The 27234-nt window shown below is 36.2% G+C and overlaps 2 protein-coding genes across 6 annotated transcripts in view; one reads left to right on the top strand and one right to left on the bottom strand.

The window, feature by feature from the left end:
• The window catches only part of sona (sol narae), a 131994-nt gene that overhangs the window by 4536 nt on the left and 100224 nt on the right, over positions 1–27234 (bottom strand). For 4 of the 5 annotated variants that reach the window (XM_069499876.1, XM_034969937.2, XM_034969941.2 and 1 more), the window contains 10 exons: positions 23290–23385; positions 20739–20874; positions 19974–20081; positions 12088–12223; positions 11312–11441; positions 4027–4169; positions 2243–2298; positions 898–1024; positions 594–758; positions 89–205 (listed from right to left, as the gene is read on the bottom strand). In XM_069499876.1, the coding sequence (XP_069355977.1) occupies positions 89–205; positions 594–758; positions 898–1024; positions 2243–2298; positions 4027–4169; positions 11312–11441; positions 12088–12223; positions 19974–20081; positions 20739–20874; positions 23290–23385 (1214 nt within the window). Of the gene's footprint in view, positions 1–88; positions 206–593; positions 759–897; positions 1025–2242; positions 2299–2639; positions 2693–4026; positions 4170–11311; positions 11442–12087; positions 12224–19973; positions 20082–20738; positions 20875–23289; positions 23386–27234 lie in introns of all 5 variants that reach the window. The other variant, XM_034969939.2, reaches the window with a different exon arrangement.
• On the top strand, positions 5455–7751 carry LOC117983404 (homologous-pairing protein 2 homolog). The gene is made up of 3 exons (XM_034969943.2): positions 5455–6457; positions 6700–6958; positions 7585–7751. Exons 1-3 carry the CDS (start codon positions 6235–6237, stop codon positions 7715–7717), a joined length of 615 nt encoding a protein of 204 aa, XP_034825834.1. The 5' UTR covers positions 5455–6234; the 3' UTR covers positions 7718–7751.

Raw genomic sequence — 27234 nt, 5'->3', positions numbered from 1 at the left:
AACGGTAATGGTTACTTAAAAAAAATATTCATTATCACACCATAAGGAAGATATTAAGGAAGGGAAATAATATAATAATTATAAGTACCTGGTCCCTCTGTCCTTCCGACATTGAGCGTCCAAAGTGAGTAATCGGCCAGGAAGTACTCGAGGTAACGAATCATCTTCATGCGGCGAGTTGTATAAGCAGGTCGCGGTGTCACCACTGCAAATTCAACAATAAACTCCTAAAAAAGTTGGGCGGAGATGCAGACACCATAACCGGTACAAAAATTAACATAATGAACCTGGTATTATGTATTTTATTGGACTATGATCACAAAACATTCGTTGAGTATGTATAATTAATTATCTACTTATTCTTTTTAAAGCAAATGACAACGCATGATTGAAGAATGGGCAAGATTATTTTGGCACCAGAATAATTTTGTGTATGGCGCCCAATATGGGACGTCAATTTTCAATGAATCTATAGTTAATAGATAGAAACGGCTATAACATCTAGTTGCAGCATGGAAACTATTGGACGTGGGCCGCCAATCGGCCAATACCTAAAACCAAGCAAAAATAACTTGCAAAGAAATAACACCAACTTTAAGAAGTGATGGAAGCTCTGAACACTGCAAGGAGACCATCTGAAGCCTTTCTCTGTGTGTCTAAGATCAGACATGATGAAGCCGTCTTCCCATCTGCACTTTTCAGCTCCCGGACCTCCTAAGTATGAAGGCGGTGGACTACCATCGTGAACTGCTCCAAGTCTACAACACCAATACAAGAAGCGTTAATAATAATGGAAGAATATCCCCATTTCCAAATTTTGGTCAAAGCCATGTTGGAACCCTCGAGGCGATTGATAAATGGGCGAATAAAAAAGGACCAATAAAAATGATTTCTTACAAATGTCCAACTTCATGTGCTGCTACAATAATACCGGAGAATCCGCCAGTGTCTTCAATGATGGCGACTGAGTTTACTTTTTCTAACCGTTTGTTCACGACGCAAGCTCCTCCAACGTAAGCGAATCCTATATACAAAAATATATGTAACTATGTTGTTCGAATAAAAAAATATCAAAAAGTATTTCAAGGATTTTTCTGGGTGGTTACAAGAAAATGAACTAAGTATGTACAATACTTACGGAGATGATTTTTCGGATACATGAAGATATTTGCATAAAATGTATGAACTAGGATTGTTTGCGATAATTTGATAAGAATAGATTTGAAGGTACTTACAGGGGGAAGATGTTGCTGATGTGAATGCTGATCGTAGATTATAACAAGAAAAGCACATGCGAAGCAAATATTTCTATGTTAGGAAATTAAGAAAGCATGCGATTAATATTAGGAGCGCATTGCAAACTGTTAGTAAGAGTAAATAAAACGTAGTACAAGTATAATAAGTAACTAAATATAAAAAAAAACAATAAGTAAGTAGGTACTTAAGTATAATAGCTGTAAATTTTGGTTGGACCGCCGAGATATATTCGGGAATTAATCTGAATATAAAAAATGCCATGCCTTTTTATCGTATAAATGGCTTAATCGTCTGTAATAGCAGAGTTTGGTTGATACGTAATAGGCAGGTTAGTTTATATTACGATGTCCTCGTGTCATTTAAGTAAGGTAGGGCCAACTGGTCCCTGTGACCTTACGCAACTTTCTTGTTACTGTGAGAAGATGCACTACGAGAGGTCTTTTGAAAGGTTCGGCGCGCGAGAAGCCAATCATTATGTCGAAATAAAGGTGGGCGATCTTTGACTTACCATACCTACACATAATAAAATATGAGCAGCAATAAATAAAAGCATCACTTTAAATGCTACGCTTGTTTTATGTTGATGGGTAAAAAAAGCCATCGCATGCTTTACGAAAGACCGATCGGTTTAATGTTGGACGCATGAGTCATACATAGGAAGGTCTCGGAGAGTAATATATTTTTAAGTTCATGGTTTGAATGATGATCTGTACATGACTGGGAGTGATGACTAAACTACGAACAGGGAAAGAGTTCAAATCTATATACATGAAAATACTACGAGTGAGTTTACGATAGCTGTTGTGTAGGAAAAAGAGTTTTGCAAAGAAAGATTATTCACAAAGTGCTAATGAAGTCTCGGATTTGAGGGAATAGGTATCATAGGGTACGTGTATCTTTTTGGAAAATCGTGTTTAAAATGGTGAGGGGCTAGATGAAGTAACAGGCGTGCTTTGGGGGATAACAATCTTTGACACACGCCTACCTGCTGTCCCTCTATTGCACGCATCGTTCGCATATTGCCTCCTGCACATGTCTAGTCTGAAATCCATCGAAATAAAAAACTCAATAAAATGCTTCAATTCAAATTTTTCTTCCTCTGACCGTAAGTATCCATTTAATTTCGAATATAGTTGCTTCGTAGCCTGATCCTGTTCAGTATTATTATCATTTTCCCATAACCGAAACCAGGTGTCAAGGACAATTAATTAAAAAAAATACAACATTGTCTATGACATATTCAGCGCCATTACCAAATCCCTTACCGCAAACATTAAAAATAAAATTATCAAGCCGCATTATTTCGCTCGTAAGCCTATGTTAATGCCGAGTAGGTCAACACCAGTCGCAACCTTTAAAAGGTTTGGTTAAAATTAAATTACCAGCGGTGCCTTTTGTACAGCGACCACCCTTGCGTCGTCGGCACATGTCATACCTGTTGGTAAAATCAGTTTTTTGTTTCTTCATTCATCATCGTGATTCATAATTTATCAGTTAAATATATTTAATTTTCCATAATTGTCTATGGGTGGTAGACATTTGCAAACTTGGAATAATGGCGCCAAATTAAAGTAGTTACTTATAAACTATATACTTACCAGAATATCCTTATTTTGGAAGTGCTACATAAAGCAAAAATTTGCAATGAAAAAGTTGTCTAATTATGAATAATGGACGTTATGCAGGCATAAGTTTTAGATCGTTGCCAGAAATTGGGCTTGAAAATTTCTTTTAAGGTTTACCTATACTTTTAATGTAACTTGTAAGCGGTATACTGCATATCAATGAATGCTTTACATATAAGTAGTTTGTTACGTTGGGGCTACTACAATTTAAATATAGTCAATGCAAAATGATTGTATTGCCATCCCAGGATTACTCAACAGCTTAATACATAATATGCAATCATCACGAGTGAAATATTCGTAACATCACAATCGTATTTATCTTTAGTATTTCTGTCTACTTATAAGTCAAGGACGATGTCTACTGATTTTAATGAACATTTCACGACTTCTGTTATATTTTAAATATAAAATGGTCCGTACACAGTAGCCTGCATAATCATTTGTTACTGTTACGAATTTTTGACCAGTTCCGACACTAATATTTAACTTTTAGTCAAATGTCACAAGTGTCACACCCTCTCTTTCGATCGAAGTGTTCTGATCTAAAACTGGCACAAGGTCTTGACATGGTAAACTATCGAATCTTGCGAAGCTGTTTCCCGCCTTGCAGGCATGCGGTTCCGGGTCTTTTTTGTATAAATTGAAAAAAAAAGTTTATATTTGTTTATATCAGAGGGTAGTTATGAACTATCTTATAACAGTAGGTATATCCCGTCCAACTGTTATAAGAATAACCTTGATAGATTCAGCTAACATTTAAAAAGAGCAACCGTCGAGTTTTTGCTGGTTTATGGATTATTTTGATGATTCAAAAGCACTTCTAAAAGTTTATTTGAATATAAATCTTTCTAAAGTATTTCTATCCTTGAATTAAGAAATTGTGAGAAAAGCTACGTGTCAACTGTCAAATCATATTTTAGCAATACGGAGCAAAAATGATATAATTATTTATTCGTCTAAGGTTAAGTCATGCCTCATGAGCTAAGCCGACTACATGAAAGAACAACACGTCGATTCAGCTTACCAAGTCATCATGGACTTTGTAGGCTGTCTACTAGAATCGACCTGTTGTTTTTAGTTGCATGTTGATAACCAAAAACGTACCTACCTAGGTTCACAAAGGATATCGTAATCAACTTACTTGGTAATAGCAACGGCGATATCATACACTGGCAGTCTTCTCTCTCTGAAGAGATACTTGCCCATGTCAGTGAGCGCTGCTGCCGAGTCGATGGCGTCGCGACCCACGCGGTTCCTTTCTAGATACGGTGTTGCATCACGACCCTGGAAAAATGGATACAGTTTTTATTTATTTATTCAGATACAAGTTAGCCCTTGACTGCAATCATGGTAAATGACGATGCAGTCTTAGGTGGGAGCGGGCTAACCTGGAAGGAGTATGATTTAAGATAGTCTGACTAGTGCCATATATAGCTATCTACTGGCGGCGATGCCTCGCAAAATAGTATCATCCTGCCTGCAGGTAATCAGGACCAGTCGTTTTGGTTAATTTATAGATTAGCGCTTGGCTGCAATCAGACTTGCTGACAACTGACAAGTGATGCACGCTAACCTAGAAGATGCCTATTCACTCATTTTGTGCTTACTGAACCTGGTTTTACGCGGTTTGTCAATAATATCGCTATCTTTATCACGTAACTGTTGCCGCGATGAAAGAAGAGTAATAGAGATGATTGATGAGTGAGCAGTATTCCATTCAATGTCCTTCTGTTTTGGGCTTTTACCTTGACCGAAAGTCCCACTCTTAAGATCTGCCTCAATGAACCTCTTCTACGTGTTGGTTGGTCGACTAGATCTCCATAGACCGACAGGCTATCATTACGACCAGTGATGTGCAAAGGATTCGAAGCCAGGGTAAGCATTAGTTATATAGGTACGTACCTATTTAATAGAGCGTAGGTAGGTACCTACGTGGCAGGTAGGTATGCACATTATTATATAGACAAGTAGGTAATAGGTATTACCTGAATCATTTTCTGCTAATTTGGTCTCAAAGTCTGGCGACATTTACAAATTATCCAAATATCAATTAAGTAACTACTTAATGGGTCTGTGGTAAATAAATTAAAATCGAGCATAATTAACATAATTGGATGAAATCGTAATATTAATCAGTTTTCACATAGCTATCTATGCATCTTGGTCGGAGTTGATTCACGTGTCATAAGAAACGTGATTTTATGTAAACTTTACCTTGAACTATTGGCCAAAATTACCTACTAGTAGAGGCAGCTGTGAGCTGATGTCTACTGGTACTGAATGTCTAGTAGCATTAGTAGTGCGCGCAAACCTAGTCCAGTCTGAATGCGAAATGTACCTATCTTTAACTGCGCATTGTACCTAGAGACTACAGAAACATAAAGTATTCTGACTATGTCCTGCGCAGAGGCAGACCATCAAGTTGCAACTTGCAACTTCAGACTTTTTGTTTTGCGATCATTGTAGCAAATTATTATTTAATCATGTACGAAGTTACTTCCGAAATATAATTAATTAATTAGGTAGGTAGCTTCATGCATAAATTAGGTTCAATATCTACGTAGGTACCTACTTACTATGGAAATACACTTTTCGAGCAATGCTAAAAGGTTTGCTAACATTCTACGAGATAAATTTTTATGGACGTACCTACCTATTGGCTAAGTACTGACTAGGTATTATTATTTAATTATGAATGATCTCTTCATCAACTAAGTTTGCCTACCCAAGGCTCAAATTCTATGGAATCTTAAATGTATTGCGGTTTATTACTGACTTCGAAATAACACCAATAAATAGGTAGGTACCTAATAAAACCAGTCCATATTCACAAAAATATAAAACCCAACCGGTCAAACGTTAGGTTCAAATAAAAACGTAAACGTAATTTTTCATTTGTGCCTTGTGGTGTTGCAGGTGTTGCTAATTTATACAAATTAATTCATTTTTTTGCTAACATCTGGTTTCGCCTCTAGTCTCTATTTATTATTTTTCATCTGTTCCTTTATGATAGATACCAACCCAACGAAAATAATGGTTATGGATGATTTTTGTATGAATTAATAATATATTTTTATAAAAATAAGTAAGTACAAATAACTAGATAAATACAAATAAATGATAAAATGTTATTTTCCATAATTAAAAATATATAAATAAATAATTTTTTTTAAAAATATTCCTTGAATTAAGCTGAAAATGTCGTAAGCCGTTGCCTCAATAGTGATGGCGGCAAAAAAAAATTGCCAGTGACCGTCAGTGACCCAGTTACGTTTACGCGGCATTTTGTACGAATTTTTCTGACATTTTACTGTTTTTATAACTTTAATTTAAAGTATTATTGATAAAAATGGCTAGTGAAGCAGTTTTGAAATATCTAGTTGATACAAATAGACCATATTCATGTGCAGATGTTACAGTTAACTTAAGAGGGGCGTACACGAAAAACGCAGTGCAAAAAGCTCTTGACGCTTTGAGTGAGTCGGGTAAAATAAAATGTAAATTGTATGGAAAACAGAAAGTTTATGCTGCTTTACAATTAGAAAATGTGGAAGAAAGTTCTGACACTGAAGGTAAAGTGTAGTAGGTATTTCCAGTATTATTATAGGTCGGTCGATTTTATTTAATGAGTATAGGTACTTAGCAAATAAGTATGTACCTACTTACCTAAAAAGGCTTGTTTTTGTCATTCTGTAGCAAAAATCTGATTGAATTGTTCTGTTATTCATAAGTATAATAATTAGTACAAAAGTAAGCACATAGGTAGGTACCCCTATAGGTACCTATATTAAATACTGAGTAAATTATTTTTCAGATTACGACACTCAAATAAGCAACATAACGAATATTTTAAACGACAAAACTTCCGACTTAAAGAAGGCAGAAGCTAATCTTAAGAACCTTGTATCTGCCCCCACAAATGATATGACAAAATCTCAAATTGAGGAAGTTAAAAATAGCATAGATAAACTGGAAAAAAAATTGACCGACCTACGGAACACTACCGAGGTCATAAGTGCTGGTGAAAAGAAAATTCTTTTAGAGGAACACGAAAAGTCCCTGAAAGAATATAGGTAAGTCGATTTACAAAGTGCGATAGCGGCGCCGCGCAGTGGCAATTGCATGCGTCAAATTGAACTAGGGTCACCTTAGTTACCTACCAACCTTTTTTGGAACCTATATGAACTATCTGATTTCAGACAGTTAAGTAGGTATACCTACTATTATAACAATTTGCGTTATTTGATATTTTTCTAATATATAATTGTCCAACTAAAAAACCGGCCAAGTGCGAGTCAGGCTCGCGCAATGAAGGTTCCGTACTACAATCGTATTTTTTCGACATTTTGCACGATAATTCAAAAACTATGATGTATAAAAATAAATAAAAATCTGTTTTAGAATGTACAGGTGAAGAGCTTTCATATGATACCCCACTTGATATAGTTATCTCACTTCGAAAGTTGAAAATACTAAATAGTTCATGACCACAATTTAATTTTTTTTGTGTGATCTAACCCTAAATTCACGGTTTCAGACCGGACACGGATTCAAGACCAATGCTCGATTATGAGCCAGCGATTAATTTCTATTATAATTTCAAAAATGACCCGTTTTTATACTAAGTAATAAAACACCAGACCTGGTGAAGCGCAAACCGCAGTCGGATTTTTTGATATCCTCTTTATTTCTTTGGCAGGAAACGCAAAAGGATCTCTTCTGATATGCTTGATGCGGTGTTGGAAGGCTACCCTAAATCGAAAAGGAGCTTTCTAGAAGAGTTTTGTATAGAAACCGACGAAATGGTTAACTTTAGTCTTAAAACACAATAGTGTTCTAATTTTTCAATAAAAATTACTAATTGAATAAGTAGTTTTGTTTATAGCTAACTACTAGCTGATAGCCCGCGACTTCGTCCGCGTGGAATTAGGTTTTCAAAAATCCCGTGGGAACTCTTCGATTTTCCGGGGTAAAAAGTAGCCTATGTCACTCTCCAGGTCTTTATCTATACCCATGCAAAAATTACGTCAATCCGTTGCACCGTTGCGACGTAATTGAAGGACAAACCAACAAACAAACAAACTTTCGCATTCATAATAAGGGTAGGTACTGATTATATAGATAATGTCGTCCGTACACCTATTGGGGGTCTTCCAACGCTGTGCCTTCCGGTGCGAGGTCACCATTCCAGCTCCTTGGGATGGGACCTTGGAAGCAGACGGATGACATCAGACGAGTCAGTCGCAAGGAGCCGCTGAATTCAGGCGGCGCAAGGCCGTGGCGTGTGGAAGTACCAACAAGAGAGCTAGTCCAGCAGTGGACGTCTATCGGTTGATGATAATGATGATATGTGATATGTCACCGCGCCTCATACCTCGTTTGCCATCTCGACCTGTCGCGGACTATATTATGTATCTACTAAACGTCAATCGGTAAGTGCTGGGCCGCGAAAAAGACAAACAGTTTCGCATAATTATAATATTAGTATGGATGATCTATCTAAAATAATCATAAGTAGGTATTTATCTACCTCCTATATCCATTAGACCTACTCTATTAGCTATCAATCTATTTTTTTTAATTATCCGTGAATCGTAAGCCCATCTAAAGACGTAGGTATTCTGCACGTGTTAGCAAGAAATAAAAATCTATTGTATATATTTGAATATTAATTAAGGAGCATTTTTTAATGTGATTGGTTTATAAAATAATTTATAGACCATAAAACTGTTTCTGGTCAAATAAAGTTCATCACTTCATTAAGTATAGCTAGCTTCTACGAACACAATAAAACGTAGGTAAAGACAATGTTCCTAGCTTTGCCTTATTATATTAGGTAGGTACATACTTAGAAAATACGTGATGAAACCTGTATGCCTGAGAGTGCTCTATAATGTTCTGCAAGGTGTGTTTGAATAAGAAGTCGAATTCCACCAATCCGCATTGGCCAGCGTGGTAGACTTAAACCTTTCTCATTCTGAGAGTAGACCAGTGCTCAGTAGGAGGTCGGCGTTAGATTGAGATAATTTGAAACACTCATATTACTTTCTTAATTTCTCGGACCTTATTTTATTATATAGACTGCGTACACTGGCTACTAAAAAAGGAACTGAAGCTTTTTGGTAGCTTTGAAATACTCAAATGATTTCTTTGGGATGCCCGAATCTCCCCCGACCGTCTCGATGAAAACCTAAGGTGCTAATTAAACCAGCCAAGACTCGGCGACAGAGCGAAGCCGCGGGCATTATATAGTACCTAATAAACATGCATAATAAAACGTAGGTATACCTGAGAACGCTCAAGATTTTTCTAAATAAATAATTCATAGCATAGGTAAGATAGAAAAAAAAACCCGTCCAAGTGCGAATCAGACTCGCGCACCGAGAGTTCCATACTACAATAAAAAATTTTCGACATTTTGCACGATAAATCAAAAACTATTATGCATAAAAATAAATAAAAATCTGTTTTAGAATGTACAGTCCTTTCATATAATACCCCACTTGATATAGTTATTTTACGTTGAAAGTTGAAAATACTAATTATTTGTTCAAAACACATTTCTTTAATGGTGTAACCACAACTTCACGGTTTTCAGATTTTCCCCCTTATATGTGCTATAATTGTGAATGATTGAAAATTATTCTAGGTCAACGGGAAGGACCCTATAGGTTTCTTGACAGACACACTACAAAGTGTTTCCTTTTTCCTTTCGAGGTACGGAACCCTAAAAACGAAATATTCTTGTTTCTAGACATTTGAAATAGAAAAATTTATATCGTTGTTTCTAGCCTGCTTTTAGAACCTTTCTAGACAAATTAATATAAACAAGTTTTTGTATTATTTAAAATAAAATAAAAAATATGTAATAGGTAGGATTACAAATTGATAGGTATCTAGGTATCCTAAACAAAGTAATATTTTATTTTATTTTATTTATTTTATATCTAATTAGAACGGCAGTGCCACTTACACTAACTAGATGATTAATAATAAATTTAAATACAAATAAAGGTACAAGAAAAAAGACACAAAATACAAAACGATAAAAGATCAAAGAATTTTGAATATGTACGCTGAGAACATTGAATGACATATTCATGCAATGCTCTCAGCGTACTTCAGTAACTCCCGAACCAGTATTATAGACCCATCATTAAATGGGTCCCATTGAGCATTATTGTCCAAAAGCGCGTTGAATGATGCTAATGAACGGGGTATAGGTGACATAGATCTAGCAACAGTGCGATGATGTGGGACCACGAAAAGTTTATTTTTTCGTGGACGAAGATTATTGTTGGATTCAGGGACACGTATGCGACACAGTTGGTCATGAAGTTCTGGAGCATTAACATCTCCTCGCAAAATTTGACACATAATTTTGAGTTGGTCGCAAATGCGTCTGACCTCCAGGGAGTTGAAACTTAAGCAACCTAACAGAAATTTGGTTGGGTATAGGAAAGGGTAATATCCATAGCAACGTTTATACAGGTATCTTAGGAAGGCCTTTTGTACTTCATGTCAAGTTATATTACCAAATAGATTTTTAGTATCTTGAATACTTACTTACCTACCTATTTCTTGTTTTTCTTCTTCAAAATCAATATTCAAATTGTACCTAATCATATAAACAGAATAGACAGCACTAAATTATTATGTAGTTTTTAATGTCTTGTCTGAGCATGTTTATTACTTGTTTTATAACACTAGTTAAAACAAAAGAAGACATAATTAATGTCAAATTTTATACAGGGTGTAACCAGAACGCTAGCAAAAATGAAGATAAGTGATACTTCTGATGATTACTGATATAAAAAAACCCCGAAAAATCTAAAAATCCTATATTTTGTAAAAGTTCACGATATATTGCCAATAAAACATTTGACTGACGCTAGAGATCAACGAACGTTGCGTAAGTGGGCCATTCGGAGTCAATGCCACGTCGTAGGCGGAGCATGTTACAGTTAGGAATCGATTGAGGCAAAACGATAGTTATTGTGCCGATCGATATACATAGTTTGATTGGCTGACACTACTGGCACAAATGCATTCTTGCAACAAAACAACAAGATACCTACCATCTTGTCATCCAATTTTCATCCATTGTCATCCAATTATTGAAATTGTAGCAATGATTCTTGCAGTTTTTCCGCTTTTAGTTTGTTTTCTACTTTTAACCTTGTCTTTGACACAAGTCGTATTATGAAAGTAGGTACAGTACGCGGCCGAAAGTAATGTACATCGACCTTTAGAAGGAGATAACAAATTTGTAGAGCACTGTTTCTGTCGTTGACACCGACAAAACGTCATATAGGTATGAGTGACAGAGACAACGCTCTACAATGCCGAAATGTAATTCGAAAGACTGATGTACATTACTTTCGGCCGCGTACTGTACTTACCTATTATGAACTTCAAAAACTTACCCTCGATATAATAATGCCCGCAATAGATATCCTTATTCTGGGCCCTTTCAGAAGTTTGTATCGCAGATCAACGCCGTTCCAGAAGGACACGAAATAACGTTTTATTTGCAGATTGTCGCCTCCGTGTAACCTGAGACAGACAAAGTTAAACATCGAGTAAGGTTCGAACCATGGACATTGAGAAGATATGCTATCTAGAAGGTTGTATCAACACACAAAGTTGGATGGCAGAGTACGCTTATTGCAGCCGACCTAGAACAGGCTCCGATCGCCATGTCGGAGGAAAAAAGGGAGGATCACACAAAAGAAACCGGCCAAGTGCGAATCAGGCTCGCGCAATGAGGGTTCCGTACTACAGTCGTTTTTTTTCGACATTATGCACGATAATTCAAAAACTATGATGCATAAAAATAAAGAAAAATCTGTTTTAGAATGTACAGGTGAAGACCTTTTATATGATACCCCACTTGATTTAGTCACTCACTTCGAAAGTTGAAAATACTAATTATTAGTTCATGACCACAATTTAATTTTTTTGTGTGATCTAACCCTAAATTCACGGTCTTCAGATTTTTCCCCAAATGTCAGCTATAAGATCTACCTACCTGCCAAATTTCATGATTCTAGGTCAACGGGAAGTACCCTGTAGGTTTCTTGACAGACAGACAGACAGACAACAAAGTGATCCTATAAGGGTTCCATTTTTCCTTTTGAGGTACGGAACCCTAAAAAGACTGTAAGGTAAGGTCTGATAAAATATAATGAACGATATTGACCTGTAGCCGTCGTAGTCGACGATGACGAGGATCTCCGGGTATATCACGTAAGGAGCCTCTCGCTTCCGTCGACTGTGGGGTTCCGTTGATCTTTTTCGCCTAAACCTCTTGCCCAAGTGGTCTGGTTCCATGAAAGCTGTAAGAAGATATTTTTAGCTAAATACGCGGGGCAGTTTGGAGGCACTTATACTAATAAATAAACAGTTTTTAAATCATACATCGTTGTAGGTAACTTTTGGTGCATAAAACAAAATGAAAAAAAAAGGCTACCAAAAAGTATTATTATGGAACTATATTAACCATAGAGCAGAAACAAAACTTTGTTTCTGCTCTATGATATTAACTCTTGTATATCTACACTAATATTATAAAGAGGAAAACTTTGTTTGTTTGTTTGTACTGAATAGGCTCAAAAACTACTGGACCGATTTTAAAAATTCTTTCACCATTCGAAAGCTACATTATCCACGAGTAACATAGGCTATATTTTATTTTGGAAAAAAATAGGGTTCCGTAAGATATTTGGGTTTTTCGGACACAAGGTGTAAAAAATCAACCAGAAAAGTTACTTATTTTGCGTACGCTGCCTAAACTATAAAAGATAGAACCATAAAATGTTCTAATTAATTGTAGATCTTATAAATATCTACAAAAAAGTCCGCGACACACTATACCCATCTATGTCGAGTGAGGCACAGCAACCATTTTTTTATTTAAAAATCTTGAATTTTTTTTGGACTACATTTAAACGCGTTTATTTTACTCATGCTATTAATCCTTATCAAAATAAATGATTTCATCACTAAGAACAGTTTATGGAGATAATATTTGGTCTTTGAATGATTAAAATTGGACGTTTGGTTTTGAAGTTATGGCGAAATTAAAATATTACGATTTCTGCTGCACGGCCCGTTGTATTATATAAAGAGGTAATGTCGTTAAGTTTGTTTGTAGGGGGTAATCTTTAGAACTACTGAACCGATTTTAAAAATTCTTTCACCAGTAGAAAGCTACATTATTCCTGAGTGACATAGGCTATACGGGATCTTTAAAAACCTAAATCTACGCGGGCGAAGCCGCGGGGATCAGAGAGGAAAACTTTGTTTGTTTGTTTGTACTGAATAGGCTCAAAAACTACTGGACCGATTTTAAAAATTCTTTCACCATTCGAAAGCTACATTATCCACGAGTAACATAGGCTATATTTTATTTTGGAAAAAAATAGGGTTCCGTAAGATATTTGGGTTTTTCGGACACAAGGTGTAAAAAATCAACCAGAAAAGTTACTTATTTTGCGTACGCTGCCTAAACTATAAAAGATAGAACCATAAAATGATCTAATTAATTGTAGATCTTATAAATATCTACAAAAAAGTCCGCGACACACTATACCCATCTATGTCGAGTGAGGCACAGCAACCATTTTTTTATTTAAAAATCTTGAATTTTTTTTGGACTACATTTAAACGCGTTTATTTTACTCATGCTATTAATCCTTATCAAAATAAATGATTTCATCACTAAGAACAGTTTATGGAGATAATATTTGGTCTTTGAATGATTAAAATTGGACGTTTGGTTTTGAAGTTATGGCGAAATTAAAATATTACGATTTCTGCTGCACGGCCCGTTGTATTATATAAAGAGGTAATGTCGTTAAGTTTGTTTGTAGGGGGTAATCTTTAGAACTACTGAACCGATTTTAAAAATTCTTTCACCAGTAGAAAGCTACATTATTCCTGAGTGACATAGGCTATACGGGATCTTTAAAAACCTAAATCTACGGCGAAGCCGCGGGGATCAGCTAGTACATAATATATTCGGTAATAAATTAAATTATTTTTTAATTTTTAGTGTTTGTGTATTGAAGTCGGTTTTAATTTTTTTGTAATTTATTTTATTTTATTTATTTGTTCGTTATAAGTACTTATAACGAAAAAATACCAAAAACCATCAAAAAATTATATTGTGATAATAAGAAAAACAATATTATGTAGATTTAGCTGACGTCGTAAATTCCATACTTTAATGTAGGTCTTTATACATAAGCCATATTCTTCTTATAAGGTCTTTATACTAATACTTATTATAAATGCAAAAATGAGTAGGTATGTCTGTCTGCTAGCCTTTCATGGCCCATCCGTTCAACAGATTTTGACGAAATTCAATACAGAGATAGCTTGCATCCCGGGGAAGGACATATGCTACTTTTATACCAGAAAATCGTAGAGTTCCTACGGGATTTTTAAAAACCTAAATCCACGTGGACAAAATAGCGGGAATCATCTATCATCTAGAATATCTAGTATATAAGTTGTTCGTAACAAGCTGTAATATTTATATATATATATATATATATAAATAATAATATATCTCAGTTTATGGTTAATTTAAATTCAAATAATGCGAGTGTGTATAGCATCTCAAACGCACTAATAAAACTAGCATTCATAGAATGCTAATAATATCAGCATCATAGAATCAACATTTATAATTTACCTACCATGCAAAGTGATATTTATTAATTTAAATAGATTTGCATAATGTTAAATGTTAGATAGGTACTATTATGCACGAAAATGTTTCATAAATTAAGATTACATGGCGCCTGCGTTTTTTTAAATCTCTCGTATATAATATGTACTTACATAATTAATTGTCAAAAAAAATAAGAAAAAATATTTATATAATAAGATAAAATAAATGTTTTGCGGAATTCATAGCGAATATAATTGGCCCGCACTATTAGGTACCTACCTATAGGTAAGTTATGTACAGCGTTTAGATTGTAATTGAATGCTAGATTACTACTGGAATAATGAAAGCAACTGGAATATTAATGTAAACCAGCGAAAATACCAACCTGAACGTGTCACCACATCACAATATCAAAGAATCCATCAAATACTACTCTGGTTAGTCAGCTTATCCTTTCTATATTTAGAAGATAATAAAATTTTATAAATTTATATGCATAATATTTGCTAATATTTACATAATAACGATGATGATCTGACTAGATTTTCATGCAATTTTCTCTCATACAAAAAAAAAAGCTGACTCACTCAATAACTGATTCATAAACGCTCAGCCAGCAGACCTAGAAAGCTGAACTTTGTCACAGAAGTTTCCTTTATAAAGTAAACAAAGAACGAGGCAAGATTTTTCGAATTTCCCAAGGGAGAGATTCTGTAGATAGTAGTTCTTTACAAATATTCAAATTAGAGCAGACCAATATAAAATTACGAGAACAATTTTATTTTAGCCACGTTATATTATGTTACTAATACTCTCCTTTCCCTCTAAGCGTATCCAATCCAATCCATCAACCTGTTTGCGTCCACTGCTGGACATAGGCCTTTCCAAGAGCGCGCCAAATTGGCGCTGCTCATTAGAAGTAGTGCCCATACTGACCACGCTGGGCAGGCGGGTTGGTCAGCGCAGGGCTGTAGGCTATTTCGCACCAGTGACGCTGCTGCCCGTCTCTGGTCTGTATTATTTAAAGCCAAGCCATATGGAATGGTTATCCCGCCATTCTTCGGTCGTCATATCCTCGTCCGCTGATTCGCAGGGGGCACCACGTGCAGGTGAGGTTGACATTTGGGGTGCTAAGATGTTAGCGCCCCAAACCCCCTTACCCCCCGTACTAACGTAAGCGTATAGCTTACGTTAATGCAAGGTGGGGTTTGACTTTGAACTCACGTTGATCTTCGGATTTCAGAACCTTGGACAGAAGACAGAAGTCCAAGTTCAGAACGCTACTTATCTGCACCTTGACCGATAAGTTAGGCTACTAATGGCCGCCTGCGGCGTCGCTCGCATGGGAATGTAGGAAAAACCAGCCGCTTTCCTTGTTTAAATTATAAAGGAAATCTCTGTACCAGACAAGGGTTTGGTACAGAGGTACAGTCCGTGACACATGATTTTCTTTTTGAAATATGTATAGGTAGATAATACCGTTCAACCTTTCTCATTCTAGAGGAGATCTGTGCTCAGTAGTGAACCGACGCGATGGGTTGAGATGATGAAGCATGTATTTTATTTTTATCGCTAGAACTGTTGCTCTGTTCTCAATAAAATATGGCAAAATTGACAAAACCACAACTAATTATGTCTACCTACAAAATAAAAAAGAATGAATTAATAAAATGAATGGTTTTCCCCGCCATCAGGTTATTCTCGATCGATTTAATGAAGTGATATTTAAAAATCTGCATTAATAAAGATGGCATAACAATAAAACCTGAATCAAACAGATCGCGTGACGGCAGCGCGGTGCGACAGAAACAAGTCAATCAATCAAGCAGTCAGCCTGTTTGCGTCCATTGCTGCACATAGGCTTTTTCGAGAACACGCCACCAGATGGTCTTCCACTTTCCTCATCCACCTACTGCCCACTACGTCAATCCAGCGGGCTGGGTCGTCCCACATTGCGCTTGCTACTACGCGGCCTCTACTCCAGAACACGTCTGCTCCAGGCGGTCACCGGATCTGCGATAGACGTGGCCTGCCCACAGCTACTTCAGCTTGCTGATTCGTTTTGATTCTCCTGTGGATTTCTTCGTTACGGTCACGGGATGAGGCCACGTTGTTAACTCACAACAACTGTATAAAGGCTTTCACACAAGAAAGAGCACTCACACGCGCTGCAGTTTGACGTAGCTTCATAGGGTTTTTTTTTAAATTAGCTACCTACTATTCGCGCTCACGATCCACTACTCGTTGTATGTGGTTCAGGCCTAACATGTAACTACCCGAAATGGATTCATGACCTTATGACCCCCCTGCATAGCAGGCAATAAAGAACAAAGATTACATTTCTTATATTTTACATATCTAAATATTGATGAGACCAATCAAGTGGACATCAAAAGTCAATTATAATGGAAACGTAAGCTCTATTTTTGTCGTTAAATAAATTATTTTCTGTCTGTCAGGTGATTTGCCCAATAGGTAAACCACGTTCACATACCTACTTCATCAAATCTAAGACGAGAAACATATACATACTTATGTATTTTATTACAGAATATGTCAGTTCGTCGAACCTTTTGGCCAATATCAATTTATGAGATTTGTAAGTTTTGGATAAACGCATAACGAGATCGAGATACCAAAATAAATAAATAATCAGTTTACTTGCCAACCGTAATATCATTCGCCATCAAGTTTATAAACCTGGCGGTATACGTTTTGCGTTGATAAATCAGTCACTCAAGATGAAATTATTTGTAGGTACCATCACGAAGTCCTCCAACTTTTTCAATAAAATCAAATGAGTTTATAACAATTTTTGTATAATAGGCGTTAAAACATGTAAATAGAACAGACAGACAGGCGTCTCATGTCTTAAAGTCAATTTAGGATCGGTAAAATTATTACTTATCACAGTTTTATAAATCGCTGGGCCGACATTTACATAAAACTGGTTTGTCCACCATTTTGCATAATTTTCACACAGGTGCCTTTCCTGTCATAAGTGCGAACACGTGTGTTTCCGTGTATTGCTAATAGAAGATCATTATTTTATTATTTCTTAAGACCTTTCTGCGGGGCCAGCGATTGGGGGGATTATTACAGGGACCTACAGTTATACTAAGCCCCGGGCTATCTCGTACCAGAGATAATTTAACAAGAAGATAAATTATCTCTGCTGGTACTATGTGTCTAAAGCACAGTATCCATACTAAGTAATATCATTAATGCGAAAGTGTGCTCGTCTATCTGTTACCTTTTCACGGCCCATCCTTCATCATCATTTACAACCTAATTTAGGCACCACGACAGGTCGAGATCGCAATTGGGGTATGAGGCCACGCACACCCGCACGTCACCCGCGCTATCCCGCACCGGGTTAGCGCGGGGGCTGTGCGGGTGTGCGGAGCCCCCCCCCCCCCCCCCTCGATTGCCATCTCGATCTCTCGCGTACTATAGGTACTACATAGTAGTATGTACTGTACAAGCAAATGTCGCATTAATGAGTTTGGCACAATAAACATTTATAAATATGTGTTTGCACGGAAATATGCTCGACCATTATGATAATCGATATTTAATTAATATGCAATCTGTTTTGTAATGTAAACGTGACTATCCAGCCGATGTATGCCAACATCCACCTTATAGATAATAATCACTATTTGTATAGAGGTGGATAATGGCCTCGTAACCGAAGTTCGGCCACGGCGGCGGCAGCCACAGTTCAAAGAGATTAGCACAAACACAGGTATACTCTCTATTCCCTCACTCTCATAGTCAGATAGAACGGCACAACACGAACGGAGAGAGATCAGGCACAGGACCGATGCGTCGCGACGGCTTTACAGGCTCTACGAGGCAAGGGGGTAACGTTTAAGTGCGGAAACCAGGCCAGAATGAAGAAAGAAAGAAAGAAGAGGCAAGGGGGGTGGAACACCGACAGAAAAACTCAATATCTTACGAAAGTGATGTTTTGCGTCGAGATTGTCTCAAACGCATTGTTTTGGAAAATTCTTGGCGTCTATTTGTAGATATTCATATTACTATATCTATCTATTGCAGAGAAAAATAATTATTGCGCGTGCGATTGCGAAGTGTCTACAGTACCCGTAGTATAAGATTTTACGTCTCACCAAACGTTGCTAGAATTCGAGAATCGAAACACAATAACATCAAAGTAAAATGGACCTAAAGAGCCTTGAATTGAAGTCAAAAATTCAATGCCACTGATTTTAATTTCGCAACGTTTCCGCTTGGAGCGCTGGCTGTAGATGTGAAGACAAACTTGAGCTTTAAAACAAGGCATTTAAGATCCAGTTTACTATAACGCAGAAGTGTTTCGACTCTCGAATTCTAGCAACGTTTGGTGTGACGTAAAATCTTATACTACGGGTACAGGCTCGAACCCGACAAAGCTCCAAAAAGCCACATATACATATCAAAGATGCACTATCTACTAAAAGCACAATCAAAATGTTTTAAATAAATTAGATATATACTTACTATGCAAATCGTATAAGGTTATAATAGATATGACATAAGTATAACACGAGGTATCTAATTATGTTCTACGACTTATTCTTATCATTTAAAAATGTTGAATGTATGTAAATTTATTAATGATATTTTATTTGGATTTATACAATAGTTTGCTATGTCAAATAAAGCTCCTTTGTTGCGCTACACCCATACTTTAAAAATTCATATGTGTAGGTATGTATATATTATATTGTCATCGCCTAAAAAAGGTGATGATTTTATTTTTGGATAGAAAATTAATTTTAACAAATGTTGACAATTAGCTTATGCTCGTCCACGTGGACTACACAAATTTCAAACCCCTATATTAAGGAAAAGCGGACGGACTGACTGACTGACTGACTGGATCTATCAACGCACAGCTCAAACTACTGAACGGATCGGGCTAAAATTTGGCATGCAGCTATTATGACGTAGACATCCGCTAAGGATTTTTGAAAATTCAACCCCTAAGCGGGTAAAATAGGAGTTTGAAATTTGTGTAGTCCATACGGACGAAGTCCGAGCATACGCTAGTAAATATGAATTAATCAGCATTAATAGCAAAGCGCGTTGCTTACGGGCTTATCCGAAAAGCGCTTTTCTGCGATTTATGTAAAAATAGCTTACAGTTTGGTATAGTAGCCGGCAGAAAATATTATACATTGAAACCTTTAGAAATAGATAGCGGTTTCGTAGAGCGTTGGTCTCTGTCGTTGAGACCGACAAAACGTCACATAGGTATATGAGTGACAGACAATGCTCTACGAAGCCAAAATCCCTTTCTAAAGGTCGATACAATACTTCTTGCCGGCTGCTGTATGTATACGATTTATGATATTTAAGTAGGGTCCTGTAGGTCCCTTAATTAATTAAGAAGAAGGGCTTACCATAATCGCCGGAGTGGTCGTCGTGCGCGGGGTCCCTCTTTATGATGACATGTGCTGCGCCCTGCAATGACTCCAGCAACCTCTCTTGCTCAGCCTTTTCTCTCTTTACTGCAACAAAAACAATAGGTGGTAAGGAGTACAAGGTACAACGTCTGTACGTAGTAGTGACAAGAACAAGTTATGACAACAGTCGTCATTAATGTAAAAAGTAGTCTGTGGTCGTCATAACTTTTACAAAACAAAGTAAAACAAGATTTGTTTTGTTACGTATTATTTTAAAAATAGTCGCGATATGCTAGCTTTGGTCTTGATCAGCAGTTATTTAGAAACCGTAAATTAATTGTTTTGAGATTTAAAAAAGTTTAATAATAAAAATACACGTATAACACGTTTCGAGAACGATTGGAACTTTATAAATCAATATTACGATTATGAATGAAAAACTACCTGGAGTTCTGTGTCGACAAATGCTAATTTGAATATTTTAGCCATATTTTATTATAAAATAATTCGCGATTATTCGCTAAACAACGCAATAAAGTTGAACTTGATTACAGTTTTATTGATGAACTAGGTAGCAGGTTTATGTGATATTGCGTGCGAAAAAGAACGCATTAAATTTACTGAACCGATTGATCGTTGATTAATCACTGATTGAAATACTTTTTCAAGTGGCCATGCTAATTAATACTACGCCTATATCGTATAGTCTAGTATAGTCGTATAGTCGCCTATAGAGTCTATACGGAAAAATAGGTTACTTACCAATAGGAAGTCCAGTGTCAATGGAGACCATGTCAGCCATGGTGGAGGGGTCCATGAACATCTCATCGTCCGGTGCGATCGCCTTCATCGTGTCAGGGAGGGGTCGGATAACCATGTCGTGGCCTATTGAGCCTTCCTGTCGAAATTAAATGTATATCCATTATCTACATAACTATCAGCACAAGTATAGCCAAATAATCTAAATATATAAAAGGAAAATAGGCGACTGACTGACTGATCAACGCACAGCTCAAACTACTGGACGATCGGACTGAAATTTGGCATGCAGATAGCTACTATGACGTAGACATCCGCTAAGAAAGGATTTTTGAAAATTCAATCCCTAAGGGGGTGAAATAGGGGTTTGGAATTTGTGTAGTCCATGCGGGCGAAGTCGCGAGCATAAGCTAGTTTGTGTATAATTATCGAATCGGGCTGAAATTTGGCATGCAGTTAGCTATTATGACGACCTACACATTTAAGAAAGGATTTTTGAAAATTCAACCTCTAAAGGGGTAAAAAAGGGATTTAAAATTTGTGTAGTCCACGGTGGACGAAGTCGCGAGCATAAGCTAGTTGAAGTTATGAAGAGTTATAAAAGATCGTCACGATAAAGGTTTGAACGTTTGTTAGGTGTATTATAGCATTTTCCCGTCGATTGTATGGATTGCAGCAATCGACCTTAGTCCACTTTTATATTCTATTGTTTGAACTCGGTTTGTATTCTGTGTGTGCTTTAGGTTATGACTGGCTGTCTTTATTAGCGAATATTAACCACTTTGTTTATTCATCTTCGAATGTGCGTCGCATACCTTATTATTGTGTAAAAGCGGTGATAGTCTAGTCATCAGACTTCTTTTCGGGAGGTAGGCCCAATCAAATCAACTCCGGGCACTTACCTCTCTTTTCGGAGTTACGTGCGCTTTAAGCAATTGAATACCACTTGCTTTGACGGTGAAGCAAAACATCTTGCAGGGTTGCATATGCTTGAGAGTTCTTCGTAATGTTCTCATTCTCAAAGGTGCGTGAAGTCTGCCAATCCGCACTGGGCAGACTATGGCCTAAATTCTTCTCATTCTGAGACGAGACCCATGCTCATAGTGGGCTGCTCAATGAGTTGATCATGATGATGATGATGTAACTGAAAGATGCCCGCGAATTCGCCCGCGTAAGTTTCGATTTTTTAAAAACTCCTCTGGGAGCTCTTTGATTTTTCGGAGTAAGAAGTAGTTTTCGTTTCCAAGATGCAATGCTATCTCTGTTCTCTGTGCCAAATAGATGATGCCCACAACTTCGACACGAAACTAGTCAATTTGAAAAATTCAATAGGGATCTGAGTTTTCCCAAATGGAAATTGCGCCCGGCTTTGATTACGATGCGAGTATATTATGCTGAATCAGAGCTTAGAAGGTATTATTTACAATGGGTACGGCCAGTACCTATTGTAATAATAATAATTGTTAAGTTACGAGCAAGTAAGTAGGTATATGATTTCCGTCTACCAATTCGTCGAAAGCTCACCACTGTAAGTACTAATTTACCAAATTGAACTTTGGGATTATCCAAGTCTTCAAGTCACGTATATGTCGGATAAAACGCCACATTAAGGCTGTGACATTGAATTAGTATGATCACGATTCCATGGTGACTAGCTAAATAATTGGCTTGTCTCCTGTCTGGATGATAATCTGTTTTTTTTTGACAGAATCCTACACTAACGAAGCATATTGAATTAAGAATATAAAAACTGGCTTATGTTTTTTTAAATATATTAGCGAACAAACGAGCAGGCGGATTACTATTAGTGAGTTTCTCTACGAGAATCAGAAATTAGGAGATCCGTAGGAGAACCAGAGTAACAGCGTTACGAAGGGTTACGAAGCTGAAGTGGTAATGAGCAGGGCACATGTAAGCGAACATGTGCCCTGCTCATTGCCACTTCAGCTTCAGCTGCTCATTGCTTACATTTCTGCGATGTTCTAGAGTCTATGAGCTATAAGGCTATGAGAAGAGTGGAATATAAATGACATAATAATATTATTAATTTAAATATTATTTAAAAATGACTATCAGTTATTTGCTCCATCTCCATAAAAAAACTAACTACCTACCTTGTGAGTTCATTGTCGTTACAATGTCGTTACATAGGTAGTTATAGAATTTCTTGATAAAATACTAACCAAATGCACCAATAATATAAACACTACCGTAGTCTACTTTCCAACAATTCTTATATTTTCATTACAAATTGACCTTGACCTTGAAATCTCGTTTTTGTTTTTGTAAGTGGACTTCATTATAACCCTTCGGTCTTAAGGCGCAGAGAGCAGAGAACAGGAACAGGCACACAGATTTCCGCATTAACATTTTGAGTTCTTTATAGAAATCTACCTACTTTCGCTTACTTACATTCGTCTGCATATTTTTATTTTATTTTTTATTTTTTATATGACATCTAGACTGTTTTAACAAATAACATTGATAATGTACTAAATATATTTTTACTTTATCTAGATAATTACTTAGTTTATATTAATAAAAGTTTACTCACCACCACAAGATTTCCGTGTTTCGGATGTCTTCTAATAAGTAGAGCCGCTCCATTCTCGTCGTCGTGGTAGAGATCCCCGATTTCTTCTCCGTCTTCCTATAAACGAAAATATAGTTATTTTCGTGCAGCTTTCAATTACCACAATTTAAAAAAAAAACTAAAATTATAGATGTACCTAGATAGTACAATACTTTAAAATACGTGCAGTACGTCGCGTCGTCGTCCAGGTAAAGCAAGGGTAAATGTAGAGGAATACTGCAAGCAGAGAGACGCGCGAAAATTTTCTTTGGCGTTTTCTTCACGCAGATGGCACTTCCCTAAAGATGCTGATAAACCTGAGCATTCACTTGTAACAAAACATTGAGCATTCACCGTTTTTAAATTTTGACGAACATGGAATAAAGCGCTATAAAGGAGTGTCAGGAATAAAGGTACTCTATTCTTTATTGGTAAAAAAACAGCGAATGTCCAATGTTTTGTTACTAGTGAGTGCTCAGGTTTGTTAGCTACTTTAGGTACATTTTATTTTACGTACTGCATCACGAAATGTCATCAATCATTAGTTTTCTGAAAGGTTTCTGTCCCTTTTCCGTCCATAATAAATGGGAGATTAACGCACAGTGAGCACGTATACTTTTCTACCATTGTATATACCTCACAACGATGTATCTACCCCACTTCAAAAAAAATCGTTAACCACACCGGCCAAGGCTGAAAAAATTAAGAAATACCCTTAATAAATACTCAAGTGCGTTCTTTGTTATTCCGCTCCAGTTCCATCTCTAATTAACAATTGTATCGTACCTATAGAGAATTTTGATTACTGTCCACACCTCATGACTTCATGACGATACATTAAGGTGTGTGCCCATAATGATAGAGATCTTGACATCAATCGAATTAGGAATTACAATGCGTCTTTGTCTTCATACTACTCCCAAATTACAGTCGTCATAACATAAGTGAGGTATTATAGGTATAGTTTTGATTCCTTTTCGTTCAAACAATTTCATCCAAGAAGCCATTTATTAAAATGAAAAATTAATAATTACCTACTTACGCCAAAATCAATATTATTTTATTACATTTTATGTCATAAAACATGTCTATCTTTTTGTCTTTACGACTTTTGTCGTGGAAAAATAAATACACACGGGAGTTTTTCAAAAACTCTACCACGCAGGCGAAATCGCATCAAAAGCTGGTAAATAGATGCTACAATATAAAGTCGAGCAAAAAAAACTGAAACTTAATAATTGAAAAGTGCGTTAGCTTGTATCCTACTTCTGTCTTTATTTTTCAGTTTTCTTTTTTGTGATGGTACAAATAAGATTTATCCATGCATTCATTCATTAGACCCAGTAGGTATACCAGTGCCTTTAAAGTTTTTCGACAATGACCGGAAGTGACCAAAACCAAGGCTGCTTTGTTGTAACGTAGAAATTTCGACCTTCTTGCCTACAAGGGTAGGAAAATAGGAATATATTGTGATAACTTTGGCATGGACATGAATAGTTCAGCGAGCTTTTTAGGAACCGATTGGCTATCGATTTGACTATTGCTAAAATATATTCAGTGCTACTAGGTAGTATGTACATAAAAATACCTTCTTTTTAATCGCTAACCTAACAAGGAGTTTTTTCTACTCCACAGAACAGAGCATCGTATCGTGTCCGATTTTGATACTTAGTATGGATTCTATGTATTCTGTGGTATTAGTTGGTATTCTTTGCTAAAGGCATTTTAGTGTAGGTAATATCGATGGTACTACTACTAGTATATAAAGTATTCAAAATAACGTTTAAATCAACTAGTGTGACTGATTCAACAATTCATAAAGATATATAAAGATATAGACCTTAAGCTTACTTGAAATGAAAAAATCAGATCACGATAACAGTATACCATTATCAATAAACTAAGACTAAAAACTAATGGGTAGTTATTCTTTACACGAATCTGTATTCGAATATAAATAAATAAAATTACCTACCAATTAATTATTATTAATTAAAGAAAGATTAATATAGTTAAAATCAACATGCCATAAAGACGGAAGTTAAATTGCAACACCCGTTTTGAAGGTTGGCTAAAGTCCTTTCCCAAATTTTAAGCATAGTCTTAATATTAGTCATTTCGTGGGAACGAGAGGTCGTGAGTTAAATGCACCCATTTGACCATTAGCATAGTTCAGCTTGATGTAGATTAATGCACGACTAACTTTTCTATCTCTTCTCTAGATAGATTAAAAACAAAGACGCATTTGATGTTTGTGTCAGTACGTTCGCTTATATATAATTCCTAAACTTCACAATGGATTTCAAAGCCATTTCATCATCATTCAGAACATTTCACGAAGATGGTTTTTATTTTAAATTATCTATTCACATTTAGTTTAATCGATCAAGTAGGATTTATAAAATCTACACAATATCAAGCAAAAAACCTCTAGTTGAAATGAAAACTGAAACTTTCGCAATGTTAAAGACTGCTCCAACTATGAAATCGGTTTTTAGACCTCGAGATGCAATTTAATCCGACTTTCGGGAACAAAGGTATCCTAATCAAAACAGCATCGATGCAAAACAGCTAATCAGTTGGGTGGCTATTTTCGGCAAAACTTACTTACCTATGATTCTTTTGAACATTACTTCCGTCTGAAAAAGTCTGAATTACTCTCAAGCGATCTCTCAAATCGCGCTCATAGTCGCGCTCATAGACGAAGTCGCGAGAAGTTATACAATATGCCAGATGATTATAATATTTTAAACTGTGTTGTAAATCCCCATAACTATTTACCTAGTCTTCTCGTAAATGTATATCTATACAAAAACTTTTAACATCCAGTAAATAAATAATTCTTAGTAATCGACCTTTGTGGTTAACCATTAGGTGGGTATAATAAATTAACTTCATTCATAAACACATTACACAACGTAAAATTTGCGTAGGGAATCCCGAAATGCCAAAGTCGCTCCACACCAATAAAAAATTACGTATACTATAATGTATTAAACAAAATCAAAAATCAAAATCAAATAATTTATTCAAAGTAAGTACATACGGAGTACACTTTTTGAATGTCATTACAAAAGTAAATCACAAAAATAAATAAAATAGTATAAATCAGTTTACAATAATAAAATAAAAATATAATAATCAGTTTACAAATTTAAGGTACCTACTTAAACGGTGCAAGGAGTATTCGCCGCCGATTTTCAGACGTTTAAAACGGGTGAAAAATTTAGAAAAGTATTAGTGTGGATAAAACTAATGAATCCGTGAAAATACGGATATAAAAATATTTACGTCTTTATAAGTTTCCATACGGTTCTATGACTAAAATCGGAACGTATTTTCACGGACTCATCTAGTATCCAGTACATAAGTTGTTGGTATCTTCTAAGTTATGTCTTGTAAGTGGGTGTCTTTAGCAGTTAGGTAATACAAAATCGGCAGTGTGTGTGCACATGCAATTTAGTTCTTTACGACCTTGAAAGCAGAGGTTACGTTGGCAATACAGAAAAATTCTTACACGTCCTACAAAGTTAAGGTTAATCTGTTACGAAACACAGAATTAAACGAGATTTTAATGTTAATAAGTATCATGCTGTGCTTTATATTGGTAAGTTGCACTATTAACAGCCTGTATGTTACATTTACGTAATTAACTAGCTTATGCTCGCGACTTCGTCCGCGTGGACTACATAAGTTTCAAACCCCCATTTAACCCACTTAAGGGTGGAATTTAAAACTCCACACGGATGAAGCGCGGGCATTATCTAGTCTATACTAATATTATAAAGAGGAAATGTCGTTAAGTTTGTTTGTAGGGGGTAATCTCTGAAACTACTGAACCGATTTTGAAAACTCTGTCACCAGTAGAAAGCTACATTATTCCTGAGTGACATAGGCTATATTATATACACGCGGGCGAAGCCGCGG

This window comes from Maniola hyperantus, chromosome 7 (assembly GCF_902806685.2).
Source record: "Maniola hyperantus chromosome 7, iAphHyp1.2, whole genome shotgun sequence".
Taxonomy (NCBI): domain Eukaryota; kingdom Metazoa; phylum Arthropoda; class Insecta; order Lepidoptera; family Nymphalidae; genus Maniola; species Maniola hyperantus.
The sequence above is the reverse complement of the archived record's forward strand: the minus strand, read 5'-3'. Positions and strand labels throughout refer to the sequence as shown.